The 14055-nt window shown below is 41.8% G+C and overlaps 2 protein-coding genes across 2 annotated transcripts in view; both read left to right on the top strand.

Annotated features, from left to right (window-relative positions):
- Window positions 1-118: 118 nt before the first annotated feature.
- LOC139416838 (protein FAM3A-like) lies at window positions 119-7823 on the top strand. Its single transcript, XM_071165939.1, has 10 exons — window positions 119-350; window positions 604-662; window positions 781-888; window positions 3743-3766; window positions 3949-4072; window positions 4651-4709; window positions 4836-4886; window positions 5096-5180; window positions 5551-5677; window positions 5985-7823. Exons 2-10 carry the CDS (start codon window positions 650-652, stop codon window positions 6081-6083), a joined length of 690 nt encoding a protein of 229 aa, XP_071022040.1. The 5' UTR covers window positions 119-350; window positions 604-649; the 3' UTR covers window positions 6084-7823.
- Window positions 7824-9885: 2062 nt separating this feature from the next.
- LOC139416850 (serine/threonine-protein kinase WNK3-like) overlaps window positions 9886-14055 on the top strand; it is a 97010-nt gene continuing 92840 nt past the window's right edge. The window contains exon 1 of the mRNA XM_071165986.1: window positions 9886-10130. The gene's annotated coding sequence lies outside the window, so the exon portion shown is untranslated. The remainder of the gene's footprint in view (window positions 10131-14055) is intronic.

Below are 14055 nucleotides of genomic sequence, written 5' to 3'. Positions count from 1 at the left end.
CTTTCTGGAGCTCAGACGTTCCGACCTGAAAATCACTGACTTTGTGATTTGAATTCGTATTTTTCCGAGTTCCGAGTTGATTTGAACGCGGCATAACAGTGGAAAGACGCATGCGCGCAGACTCGAGGCTGACGTCACAGAAAATGAAACGCTCAAAACTAATCAGCAAGATCGCACGCTTGAAGAAATTAAGATAATTTCTCCGTGCTTGTCGTAACTGGAACGATGCAAACACTACAGACGCTGAACTAAGCCTCCCAAATCATATTTCAGTGTCCAAGTTTGTCTTGCCAGGAAAGGTTTATTTTCACGAAGGAAATCTAGATGAGTTTGCCTTGGAATAAATAACAGTGGGTGTTTCCTTTTTGCTCTCATTGCAGTGGGCGCCTTTCCACTTTTTGCCTTTGTCTTGTCGAATGCATCTCGAAATAACTATCTTGCTTGCTTGCTTAATTGTATCATTGATAGAGATTCCTGTAATTTGCTCAAAAGTATCCTTTTAATGTTTTCAAACATTGTTGCTTCAATGAAACTGCCACGAAATTACCAGAAAAGCCCATGTTCTTTCTAACATGACAATATTATTCTCATTGTTTTCTGTAGCACTACTTGCCGGTCTGTCTGCCTTAGCTTCTGAAGAAAATAAATCATGAGATTGGCAGGTAGGAGTGTGTCTTGTCTGTGAGACTGTGTCCAGCTGTCTTTTTAGTTGTATCTAATGAATGTCATGTATTGTTGCTGAGAAAGAGCCTATTCTAATGGAATGTGTCTGTGTGCCAGGGCCTCTGCGAGCTGTTGCTGTGCTGCTATTGGTGGGCCTCACCTGGGTGTTAGCCAGCTCCATACTTGGAGGGGACAGCAATTTGGTGGTCAAACACTTCTTCAGTGGTAAGACGATGACAACCTTACTGTCTGACGTCTAGCCCCCACAATAGAGTGACTTTACGTTACAGCCTTATTCTAAAATTGATAACATTATATATTTTTTCTCATCAATCTACACACTACCCCGTAATGACAAAGCAAAAACAGTTTTTTTTTTATTTTTTTAATGTTTGAATGTACAAAAAAAAACATACCTTATTTACACGACTTAAATTGAGTTCGGGTGCATCCTGTTTCCATTGAACGTATTGGTGGTGTTTCTACAACTTGATTGGTGTCCACCTGTGGTAAATGCAACAGGACAAGGACCTTAAAACTAATTCAGGATCGGTGGGTCCCCTGCAGGACAGTTGCGCTATAGTAGGCTAATGCGATTAGCGTAAGGTTGTAATTAACAAGACCATTTCCCAGGACGTAGACATCTGATATTGGCAGTTGCTATTACAGTGAAATAATACAATGCTATTGTTTGAGAGTTTAATAATTAATAATCAAATTAGGCACATTTGTCCAGTCTTGGTACATTTTGAACAGAAATGCAATGGTTCATTGGATCAGTCTAAAATATTGCACATACACTGCTGCCATTTAGTGGCCAAAATCTATATTGCACCTGGGCTGGAATAATACATTATGGCCTTTCTCTTGAATTTCAAAGGTGATGGTACAAAAAAAGTTTGGCTTTTTCTTTGTTTTACCAGATCTAATGCGTTCTCCTACATTCCTTTCACATTTCCACAAACTTCCAAGTGTTTCCTTTCAAATGGTACCAAGAATATGCATATCCTTGCTACAGGCAGTTAGTTTTGGATACATCATTTCAGGCGAAAGAGACGTGTGTTGTGCATCCATGCAACACTCACCTTTTTCTTGGACCATGGCCTCCCTGCGTCCTCAGTGGATTAGTCCACTGAGACAGGCGCAAATCAGACAGGTCTCTCGTGCCTGTCTGATAAGAAAAATAAATATATTTGTGACTGCTTTACAAAAAATCTTGGTCGACCGACAGCCTATCAACCAAACAACCGATCAGTTGGTTGAGGTCAGCCCTAGTTGACAATCTAGCGATCCCACATTCTTCCACAAAGTACAGCTAGCTAAATAAAATTCATAGTCAACACCAAACAATGAGAAACTGTCACGCTGCTAATGTATAATACATGCAATGGGTATTGTTCATCTAAAATGAGTAATTCAATGTATACCTGAGAACCTGAAGTCGCCATCCCAAGTTTTAAACACAATAGCCGGGGGATGGGTGCACCAAGGTTGGAAACCCCAAGGTTAAACAAAGCCTACATTATTGCTTGCCTGACCTTTGCCTTATCTGATGAATCTCAGTTCCTGCTGTTTCATGCTTATGAGAGCACTAGGGTATGGAGAGAACCACATTAGTACATGCATCCATCATGCCAAGTGTCAACGTTGTAGGCTGGTGATGATTGTGTAGGGTATTTTTTGAATTCATTGCCAATCAGGTGCATCCCTTCATGGCAGCAGTATATCCATCTGCTAATGGATTTTTCAGCAGGATAATGCCACTTGCCACAAGGCTAGGATTGTCCAGGAATGGTTCCACGAACATCAATGCAATTGAGCGTCTGTGGGATGAGATGGAACGAGATATTCGGTGTAGAGATGCACTACCAGAAAACTTGCCACAAGTGTGGGAAGCATTGGAGTCAACATGTGCCAGCATCATGTGTACTGCTTTCAACACCTTGTAGAGTTCATGCCACAACAAATTGAGCCTGTTGTGGCAAACTCAATATTAGGAATAAGTTTCTAATGTTTTGAAAGATAATTGTGTGTGTGTACACTATTTTAATAGCAGGACACTGAAGAGTATGAATTAGGCTGTTTGAGAAGGTTTGAATCCTAAGCAACCTGCATAGACATTGTTGGAAGTACAATAGACTAAACATAGCTTTGACCTACTACAGTAGCTGTGTGCTAAAAAAACTTGGTGGAGTAGGCATTGTGGCGCTCATGTGAATTTCCCTTTTTCGGCTTCAGACCAATGCCTACTTCTGACAGTTTTTAATAGGCTAGGGCTGGGAATTACCAGGGACGTCACAATGCAATGGTTAAGGGCTTGTAAGTAAGCATTTCACTGTAAGGTCCTGTTGTATTCGGCACATGTGACTAACATTTGATCTGATTTGGAATACAATGTAATCACCACACTTAGTGCCGTCAGTATTCACACCCCTTGATTTTTTCCCACATTTTGTTGTTACAGCCTGAGTTTTTAAATTGAGTAAATGTAGATTATTTTTGTCACTGGTCTACACACAATACCCCATAATATCAAAGTGGAGTTGTCATTTGACATTTTTATAAATGAATTACAAATAGAAAACAGATGTTTTGAGTCAAGTATTTAACCCCTTTGTTATGGAAAGGCTAAATACGTTCAGGAGTACAAATGTGCTTAATAAGTTTCATTCATTTTTGAATAACTATCTTATCTCTGTATCCCACACACACAATTACCTGTGAAGTTTTTCAGTCGAGTAGTGAATTTCAAATACAGATTCAACCACAAAGACTAGGGAGGTTATCCAATGCCTCTCAAAGAAGGGCACCTACTGGTAGATTTATTTATAATTTTTAAAAAGCAGACGTTGAATATCTCTGAGAGTGGTGAGGTTATGAATTACCCTCTTGGATTGGGTATCAGTACACCCTCTCACTACAGAGTTACAGGCCTTCTTCCTAATTCAGTTGCCGGAGATGAAGGAAACTGCTCAGGGATTTCACAGCGGCCAATGGAGACTAAAACAGTTAGTTTGAATGGCTGTGATAGGAGAAAACAGGATAGATCAACATTAACTCATATCTATATTTTCTACAGGGACAAACGAGGAGCCAACAACTGGTATGTGAGAAGTTAAGACCATTATTTACAGTGGCAATCACAAAAAGTAATCCTTTTGGAACCTAAACATTTCAATGTCAGTGGGACAGTGCTAATCTATGTCCCTCAGTTGAGCACCATATTCCCAGTTTGGGTACGCTTTCATTCTAATGTGCTAATTTGTGTGTCCTCTCCTCTTCCAGAGCCCAAACCACACAGGTACAAGTGTGGTCTGTCGGCTCCCTGTCCTCAGAAACATCTGGCTTTCCGCATCGTCTCTGGAGCCGCCAACGTCATTGGGCCCAAAATCTGCCTGGAGGATAAGATGTGAGAATTATTGTACATCATCGGGGCCATTACACTTCTTACACCAATGTATCAATGTCACCGCCAACCATCTCACTCTCTCCAGCTTGTCTCCGTTTCCTTTTATTTCTCATGAACTCTTTCTGCCATCATATCATCTTAACCCTGAAGTTTGTCTGAAGAGCTGAATGCAAGTATTTGTCTTATTTTGCTTTCCTTCATTAGCCTGATCCCAGATCTGTTTGGGCCATCTTGCCAAAAATGACCGAAGGAGTGGTTTTGTCTGTAGCGTCTTTCTGTCTACCTATGGTTGCTCCTTCATTGTCGGAGTGTAACAATGTATAGATGAACTCTTCAGGGATTAGTTTCCTGAAAGTTTAGTAGCTCTAATCTCATATTTCATTTACTGCCTACAATGGGTTTATGATCATCTTAAATCTAACCAGTAAATTATCACATTTTATTGTTCACATACACATATTTAGCAGATGTTATTGCGGGTGTAGCCAAATGCTTGTGTTCCTAGGTAGTACGTTAACCAACCTAGGTAAAGTGTTGGTACTTACAGTTCCTCCAACCTTTCCTTTTCTCTCCCTCAGCCTTGTCAGCAGTGTCAACAACAATGTTGGTAGAGGACTAAACATTGCTTTAGTAAATGGTAATTAGAATAATCTCTGACAAATTGTTCAAAGTTATGTTTCAAGTTAATTTGTGCAGTTGTGATTTTGACTTGACTGTTGCACAGATTGCTAACTTTAAATGAATTCATGTTTCTGCTCATCAGGGGTATCTGGAGAGCTCTTGGACACAAAATCATTTGATATGTGGGCAGGAGGTAAGAGGATTAAACACCTTTATACTGATGTCCTGGTGTCATTTGGTGCATGTTCGTAATATTTAAATGAGTTTATTTTATACATCATTATCTTCAATATTTTCACTGTACAAGAGGTTAAAAGTGGCTTAACGCCCCTCTGCATATTGTTCAGTTAAATACAGGTACTTTAATAGGCTTCATCCTACCCATCTGTCTTCCATTCTCAGATGTTACTGACCTGTTGAAGTATCTCCTACCTTTACATGAGGGAACACTTGTGTTTGTAGCTTCCTTTGACGATCCTGCCACAAAGTAAGAGTCTAGCATGGACATTACTAAGTGAGCCCCAGTCCTGTGCAAGGCTTTCAGCGCTGTGTTGTTATAATATTACGCTTCATGGCACATGACTCACACACACAGCACTAAAGGGGTTGTTTTACAGTCACCACAATCTTGCAAAATGCTTAACAAAACCAGATTGAACATATTGACAACTTGTAAATCTACCAGTCTATTCTTACAATTGTAAACATTACTAAGTGAAAATTATGTTTGGTGTTAAACTATACAAAAATGGTATGTTGTACTGTATGGCAGGGCTTCCCAAACTCAAAATGGACATTCATCTAGCTGGCCTACTTTACTGCAACTGTCTGTCTCCCTCTCCTAACACCCGCGGCAGATTAAATGACGAGGCTCGTCGTCTGTTTGAGGAGCTGGGTAGCACAGCAGTGAGGGAGCTCACCTTCAGAGACAGCTGGGTGTTTCTAGGAGCCAAGGGCATCGAGAACAAGAGTCCATTCGAACAGGTAGACTACCTTTACTTAAAGCCTAAACTATATATCATTTATACCGTACGCCAAGCAAAATGGCTATCCAGCGTAGTTGCGGCGTTTATAATTGGATGTGCTTGTACATCTACGTGTGCATGAGATAAGGATACGTGCCCTCTGTGATTACGCGTGATGACGTATCTGTACACTCACTGTTCTCCTCATAGCTCTGCTCGTAACTCTGTGTTATATCTATGGCTCTGTCAGTGTGTTTGTTCTGTAAAGCCTAATGTTCATGCCCTCTCTCTCTGCCTGTGTCTCTCTCTCTCTCACCCCCCCCCAGCGTATGAAGAACAGTAAGAACAGTAACAAGTACGAAGGCTGGCCTGAGTCTCTGGAAATGGACGGCTGTGTCCCCCTCCGTTCCCCTTCAGAGGGTTAAACACACTCTGCTTGTATCCCTCCCTTCCTCCACTCTTCTCAGATGATGCTTATGCCCTACATGGATCCAATGCTTTTAAATACTGGGAGTGTGCAAGACAAGTGCACACTTTGGGAGAAGGGTTGGAGAGTTGGAACGCAACCTGTTTCTAAGGACTAGAACCTTTTGAGAACGAAGGGCCCTGGTTCTAAGGACTAGCACCCTTTGAGAACGAAGGCCTCTGGTTCTAAGGACTAGCACCTTTTGAGAACGAAGGCCTCTGGTTCTAAGGACTAGCACCTTTTGAGAACGAAGGCCTCTGGTTCTAAGGATTAGCAGCACAGATCTATCTGGAGAACCTGGAGCAGCAGAAGCATTGACTATGACATTTTGACTCGCCTCGATTTACAGGCTTCCTCACATTCCTTCTCTTTAATGAAACTTGTGGACGGACTGGGACCATACATTTCCCCCTGCATTTCTATCACACCGTCCCTTTTTTGTGTCTCGGCACCCATTATTAGCCAAACAATCATTTAGACAAGCCCACATAATGGGCTTAAGATGGCCCTATGGCCAGTCTGTCCCTAATGAGACTTGAGTATGGTATTGGTATTGCACGACTACAGTTGGATAAATGATGCTCTGTTACAATATCATGTAACTACAGGGAGGTAAAGACTCTTACAATACTTTTTTTTCCTTCACTTTTTGTTATTTTTGTCAAGTAACACGTGCTGCAAAGTACATCTTCTCTTGAGTGGACTGACTCACTGTCACAATGCTGGTAGCAAGCTGGCCTGATGGTTGATATGCTAACTTGTTGAAGCAACTGTTTGGACTTGACATTTGAACTAGGAATTGATTTGAGTGTTTGCGGCTTAATGTTCCTGGGAATGACCACGTAGGAGGACATGGATATTTCAGAGACCAAATGTTTGATGCACAGATAAGGGAAAAATGTATGCTGGATAGAAAAAAAGAATATATTAAAGAAGTAATGTCTGTAAAACCCTGCAAATGCACAGGAAGAGGGCAGATAATGCTGCCTATATGAACGGAAATCGCGAACAGAATACAATTAGGATTCACTAGAAACATATTATTGTTGGCTGTTCTAGGAAGGATGTTATGATAAATTAAAATTAAAATGCATTAATATATATTTTGTATGCATAGTTTAATATATTAAATTGTAGATTTCAATCTAGTTGTGCTAGCCTGAGTGCCAGTCTGTTTGTTCCATCATGCCAACTCGTTGTCATGTCAAACATTTGGCTTGACAAGGTGGAATGGAGTTGCCAGAAGCACAAACAGATCTGGGACCAAGTGCTAATAACCTCCACCTTTTATGTGAGGGTTACCCTGGGGGTCAGATGTGGGGCTACACCAATGCCATGATTACTGTATATATGTGATGACCTTTGTATGCTTGCAATGCTCAGTGATGGAAAAGTACTGGGTAATGGAGATGTACTGCTTTAGTTCTCAGGCTGAGAATTGTCTGCACCTGCTGACAGTCACACAGCCTCAAGGCCAAGATAGTAGAGTGAGAAACCACAGTCTAGACATGTTTTTCTCATTTTAGATACTTTGTATCTAATCCAATGCAACAATGTTAAGATATGATTGACGGTAGGTTGTATAAAGAGTGTTGTCTCTTGTTTCGCCACACAGATCTTTACTATAGACTATTGAGGTATTCTGTGTGTGAAACTCTGTCTGCAATTGCATTTTATTACTAAAGAGTTTTATACCAAGGTTTCTGTGTCATCTATCTTAAGACGGATTGTTAAAGGAAACGTACATCACCCCATGCAAAGGACCAGCCAACACCCCATGCAAAGGACCAGCCATCACCCCATGCTAAGGACCAGCCAACACCCCATGCAAAGGACCAGCCATCACCCCATGCAAAGGACCAGCCATCACCCCATGCAAAGGACCAGCCATCACCCCATGCAAAGGACCAGCCATCACCCCATGCAAAGGACCAACCAACATTTTCTGAAAGAGAACAGTGATTGCTGCACAGCAGTTTACTCAAATACATTCTGTCAAAATGTTCCAATCTTGTGTATTTAACTTGGAATAGACCTAGTCTAGAATCTTATAGATACTTATTTTTACACCTCGTAGGCTATATTCATGGTTTGATTTCACACTAGAGTGGACTTCAGTGACTAAAACATGATTGTACTGTTGGATAACAACACTATTCATGCTTTTACCTGTGTATCTCAGGCCTTGTCCTTACTGTTGTTTATTTGGATATTGTATTATTATTTTATTTTTTTAATTTGATAGGTATCTTGCGTATTTTGTTCTCTGAATTTGATTAAATATACACCACTTGTTACATTTTCAATACACTCGAAACAAACTTCGCAGAATGTTTTGTTCCAGGAATAAGTGCTGTGAGACCAAGTGAACTATAGAATTCTACTATTCATTTTTGTGACTTACACTATTTATTTTTTTAAATATATAAATCTCTGTGTGAGGTGTGGTTCAGCCTGAGGGCCAGTCTGTATGTGCTATCATGCCAATTCTTATGTCAATGATTGTCATGGCTTGACAATGAGCAATGGAGTTCGCAAGAGCGCAAACCATCTAGGACCAAATAATGTTTTGAGTGAATTTTATAGGCTATCCTTTGTGGAGTATGACTGCATGTTAAGTATGTATTTGGTCATCTGATTACTGCAATCTTCTTTACGGGTTGATGTAATGACAATGTGAACGATTGAAAAAGCTGATGTCAACTCAATGTACAGAAGACATTGTGATATAAAAGGCAAAACTGACCCCAGGTCAGCACTGATGCTCTTGAGACATACAGTGCAGCCCTTGGTTCCCTCCTGCCCATTATCTTAAAATCGAAGCTGATCCTAGATCAGCACCTCTCCTCAGTCTTGTTACATGCAGCCCCAGATCTGTGGGAAGTCATGCATAATGCCCCCATCTGCATGCTCCATGAAGAATATGAAGCAGTGTCATTCACTGTGGACAGACAGCAGTCATCTGTTTAAACCCATTAGGGGGCGCCAAAAGACGGGGTTATTCAGTTCATTCTGTACTTGTGTGAATGCCTTAACAGGGGTCTGCGGAATGGGAAGAAAATGGCCCCCTTTCACTGAGATCTCTTTCTTTGTCATGTTTTGTGGAATGTGACCATTATTCCATCTGTCTGCTTTTTGGGCATTATGAAAATGATATGCTAAACCCTGTCCTTGAATTTGAGCCGATGCATAAGAAATGGGGAAATGACGGCTAAACATCAATTTCACAAATGACAAGTCATAGATTTTTGTTACGTGCAATTACAGACATGTCTAGCATGCCCAATCTAAATGTAAGAAGAAGAACTCAAATGTCATGTAGAGCAGATCATTTACATAACCGTATTTGCAAGACAACAATGTAATGGGGCTTACTACTGTGTAATGCAATATTTAATTCAAATGGGAGAGGCCACAACAGAATGCAGGCGAGTTGAATGTCGCCTTCTTGTGGCCCATTTCAGCAGCGCTCGCGTGCGCACATCAAAGCCTCCTCGCGGGTTGTCGATAGGAATGGAGAAGCCAGCAAGCGCGTTACACCTTGTACACAGATGGCCGTGTGACTCCTATCTTGTAAATTATGTACATAAAGTAACGTCTGAAGGTATCTGCATGTATAAGTGTATATAAATTTATGTCGCATCATCTGTGTGGCACATACCGTTAGACCTCCTGCCTGCTCTAGTGTAGATTTAGAAAGACTCGACTCTAGTTGGGATTTTCAAACTTGGATTTACCGACACGCACTAATGGTGAAGCTCAAATTTGAAAAAGGATATCATTTGAAAATGAGTCGTATCTTGCATAATCTGATGGAATATTGCTGTTAAAATCATTATAGGCAATGAAGTGAAATTTAAAGGTCGCTTGAGCAACGTTTGAAAGAATTTGTGTAGCTACATAACGGAATATAAATTATAGGGCTTGTTTAGCTAGCTTGCTAGCTGTCTGGGTGACCAGTTTGCCTAAAAAAATCAGAACGGACGTCACGAGATGATACATTTAGGTAAGTGCAGTTTTCTTGTTTTCTTGCTACATTGTTTCAATTGTAACGAATTTCCAACAGTGCTGGACAGCTTGGAATAGAATCCCTATTTCTGTTCACCAGGGTAGCTTAGGTGTTGCAGTCTGTTATTGTACGCTAACTACCATGATGTCTAATTGGGGAGTTAAATGCTTCTACTCGGTGATATCGTGCCTCACATTTTCTTATTTAATCCCCAGCACAGGGCAGGCTTCAAAATGAATATATTTTTTCATAGGTTGTTTGCGTTATGTCAGATTTCTGTAGTGCTGGATAGCCTAGTATTCGCGCCCGTGCGCCTGCTCCATGGAAAATGCCATCAAATGTATTATTTGCCAATTGCTTGTTACGTTATTTTAGCTTCCCCTGCTGAAACAACAAATATATTGCCTTATTATAACCTGGCGTATCCATTTATGATTTTTGTGGGATTTCAATCTGACGTGTCAATCATAAATTATAGCAAACCCTCGCGCGCTAGGTGACAACATTTATCCTGCCACGGCTTCTACAGTCTGCTCCAGCCAGCAGTCAGCCAGCAAGAGGAGCCTTTTGAGGAAGGACCTGCGCTTGGCCGTGTTGTGTTTATTGTAAACAATATCAGGCTGTAGGCTACAAACACCATCATTAATTGCGTTTTGCTTTTATGTTAAGGTCAAATTAGAATCCATCAACATGATGTGTCTTCTGATGACAACCACACATGGCCCTATACTACAGCCTGTAAAAATGACTACAATTGGCTGTCACTGGCTTGTCCATTTGTAAATCAGAATTGCCATTGCCAAATTATTATCCTCTTTTATTATTATTAAATGTTTTATATATATACACATATACATAGTGATGATTCAAAATACATATTTTTTGTTTAAAAAAAGTTTGCTAAAAGAGAGCATCGAAGCACTGGTATAATGTTTTATTGGATCCCCCCACTGGGAGTAATAGCAGATGGTAGCGTCTGAAATGGCACCCTATTCCCTATATAGTGCACTACATTGAACAGAGCCAGGGCCCTGGTTAAAAGTAATGCACCATATAGGGGATATGGTGCCATTTTTGGTTCAGCCATGTCCTATAATAGTGATGTACTCAAGTCATTATCAGACCACTCCTTCTTGATAAAAATGCTGAGGACTTAATACATTAACCCCCTGATCCCAGTCACTGAAAACCATAAAGAGTACAGCTTATAATAAATCACTATTCTAATATGAACTATGAAACAGTTTGGTTCAGAGGTGACACTCAGTAGCATAGAAATAAAATATGTGCCGTGGTCTGAGAGGCTTTGGCCATTCTGTTAATCCAATTTGATCAGTAGTATGATATGTAGTGGCCTAGACCTAAAACAGCAGGCCTGTCCATCCACCACGGGCGAGGGCTCCATCCACCACGGGTGAGGGCTCCTTCCACCACGGGCGAGGGCTCCATCCACCACGGGCGAGGGCTCCATCCACCACGGGCGAGGGCTCCATCCACCACGGGCGAGGGCTCCATCCACCACGGGCGAGGGATCCATCCACCACGGGCGAGGGATCCATCCACCACGGGCGAGGGCTCCATCCACCACGGGCGAGAGCTCCATCCACCACGGGCGAGAGCTCCATCCACCACGGGCGAGGGCTCCATCCACCATGGGCGAGGGCTCCAGGAATATTAAACCACTTTAGTAGCATGTGTAGTGGGCATAGTAATAAAAGTGCTCATTCATCCATAGAGATGGGAGCTTGAGTAGATGATGCTCCACTCCAGTAGTAGGCCTAGGTCCCTTCAGTAACATGTGTAACTCCTAATACTAAATGATTTCAGGTCAGAGGTGATCTGCTCAGTAGTATGTTGTATTAAAACAGCTTAATTCATCCATTGGGATCAGAGCGCCATCTCAGTAGTAGACCTAAGACACTTTAGTAACATGTTGTAATCCTGACTCATCACAGAGACATCCGCTGATTAAGGCCCTCTCACCTGGATTAGATAGACTGTTGAGTGGGAGAGGGGAGGGGAGGACAAGGGACAGAAGAAAGGAGGGGACAGAAGAAATGAGTAAAGAGGAGAAGAGGGGGGAGGGGATGGGAGGACGGTGTTGGAGAAGAGGAGAGGGGACAGGAGAGGAGGGACAGGGGAGGACAGGAGAGAGGAAAAGAGAGGGGGGAAAAGAGAAGGAGACAGGAGAGGAGAGGGGACAGGAGAGGAGAAGCGAGCAGAGAGGGGAGGACAGGAGAGAGGAGAAGAGAAGGGGACAGGAGAAGAGAAGAGAGGGGGAGTGGGACAGCAGAATAATAGACGGTTAGATAATACTCCTTCCTCTCACTCTCGTCTCTCTGAGTGATCTCACTCGCACTTGCACTCGCACTCTCTCTCTCTCTCTCTGAGTGATCTCACTCGCTCTCCCCCCCCCTCTCTCTTTCTCTTCCCCCCTCTCTCTCTGAGGGATCTCAGTCCCCCCCCCTCTCTGAGGGATCTAAAGGTCCTCTGTGTGCTTGCTACCTACACTGCCCTCAGTGTCACATGCTTGACCTGGATTGGACAATAGTAGTTGTTGTGTTCTTAAGTCTTGGGTTCCTCCAATGGGAAGAGAACAACCACTGTGTGTTTGAGTGTTGTATGGAAGTTCCAAGTCCCAGTCTAAATACAGGACAGGAGAAACACTATCAAAGAGTCGGATACTGTGATGGTGATTATGATTAGAGGAGAGGAAGGAAGTTTAACTTCTCTTTTCAAAGTTAGATAAGGCATTTTATGTCTTTGAACATCTCTCCTCAAAATAGATTCTTATTGTAAACTGTGTTGTTGTTGTTGTTGTTGTTGGACGGTCTGATGTCTGTGTACAAGTGCACATTTTCATTCAGCTTCTATCCAAATACAAACTATTCCTCTACCTGGTATGTTGCTCAAGTCTAGACCTGTTAGCTGAAGCTGTGTGTTTTGGGCGTTGATATACAGTTGGAGTCGGAAGTTTACATACACTTAGGTTGGAGTCATTAAAACTTGTTAACAAACTATAGTTTTGGCAAGTCGGTTAGGACATCTACTTTGTGCATGACAAGTAATTCTTCCAACAATTGTTTACAGACAGATTATTTCACTTATAATTCACTGTATCACAATTCCAGTGGGTCAGAAGTTTACATACACTAAGTTGACTGTGCCTTTAAACAGCTTGGAAAATTCTAGAAAATTATGTCATGGCTTTAGAAGCTTCTGAAAGTCTAATTGACATAATTTGAGTCAATTGGAGGTGTACCTGTGGATGTATTTCAAGGCCTACCTTCAAACTCAGTGCCTCTTTGCTTGACATCATGGTAAAATCAAAAGAAATCAGCCAAGACCTCATAAAAACATTTTGTAGACCTCCACAAGGTACAATTTCCAAACGCCTGAAGGTACCACGTTAATCTGTGCAAACAATAGTACGTAAGTATAAACACCATGGGACCACGCAGCCGTCATACCACTCAGGAAGGAGACGCATTCTGTCTCCTAGAGATGAACGTACTTCGGTGCGAAAAGAGCAAATCACTCCCAGAACAACAGCAAATGACCTTGTGAAGATGCTGGAGGAAACAGGTACGAAAGTATCTATATCCACAGTAAAATGAGCAAGGTAGAAAGAAGGTAGAAGCCACTGCTCCAAAACCGCCATAAAAAAGCCAGACTACGGTTTGCAACTGCACATGGGGACAAAGATCATACTTTTTGGAGAAATGTCCTCTGGTTTGATGAAATAAAAATAGAACTGTTTGGCCATAATGACCATCGTTATGTTTGGAGGAAAAAGAAGGACGCTTGCAAGTCAAAGAACACCATCTCAACCGTGAAGCCCGGGGGTGGCAGCATCATGTTGTGGGGGTGCTTTGCTGCAGGAGGGACTCGTGCACTTCACAAAATACATGGCATCTTGAGG

Source organism: Oncorhynchus clarkii, chromosome 9 (genome assembly GCF_045791955.1).
Source record: "Oncorhynchus clarkii lewisi isolate Uvic-CL-2024 chromosome 9, UVic_Ocla_1.0, whole genome shotgun sequence".
NCBI lineage: Eukaryota > Metazoa > Chordata > Actinopteri > Salmoniformes > Salmonidae > Oncorhynchus > Oncorhynchus clarkii.
The sequence above is the reverse complement of the archived record's forward strand: the minus strand, read 5'-3'. Positions and strand labels throughout refer to the sequence as shown.

Coding starts and splice junctions, on each gene's coding strand:
- LOC139416838 (XM_071165939.1), top strand. Junction 4,710..4,835: donor AAACATTGCTTTAGTAAATG/GTAATTAGAATA, acceptor TCTGCTCATCAG/GGGTATCTGGAGAGCTCTTG. Junction 5,181..5,550: donor TTTGACGATCCTGCCACAAA/GTAAGAGTCTAG, acceptor CACCCGCGGCAG/ATTAAATGACGAGGCTCGTC.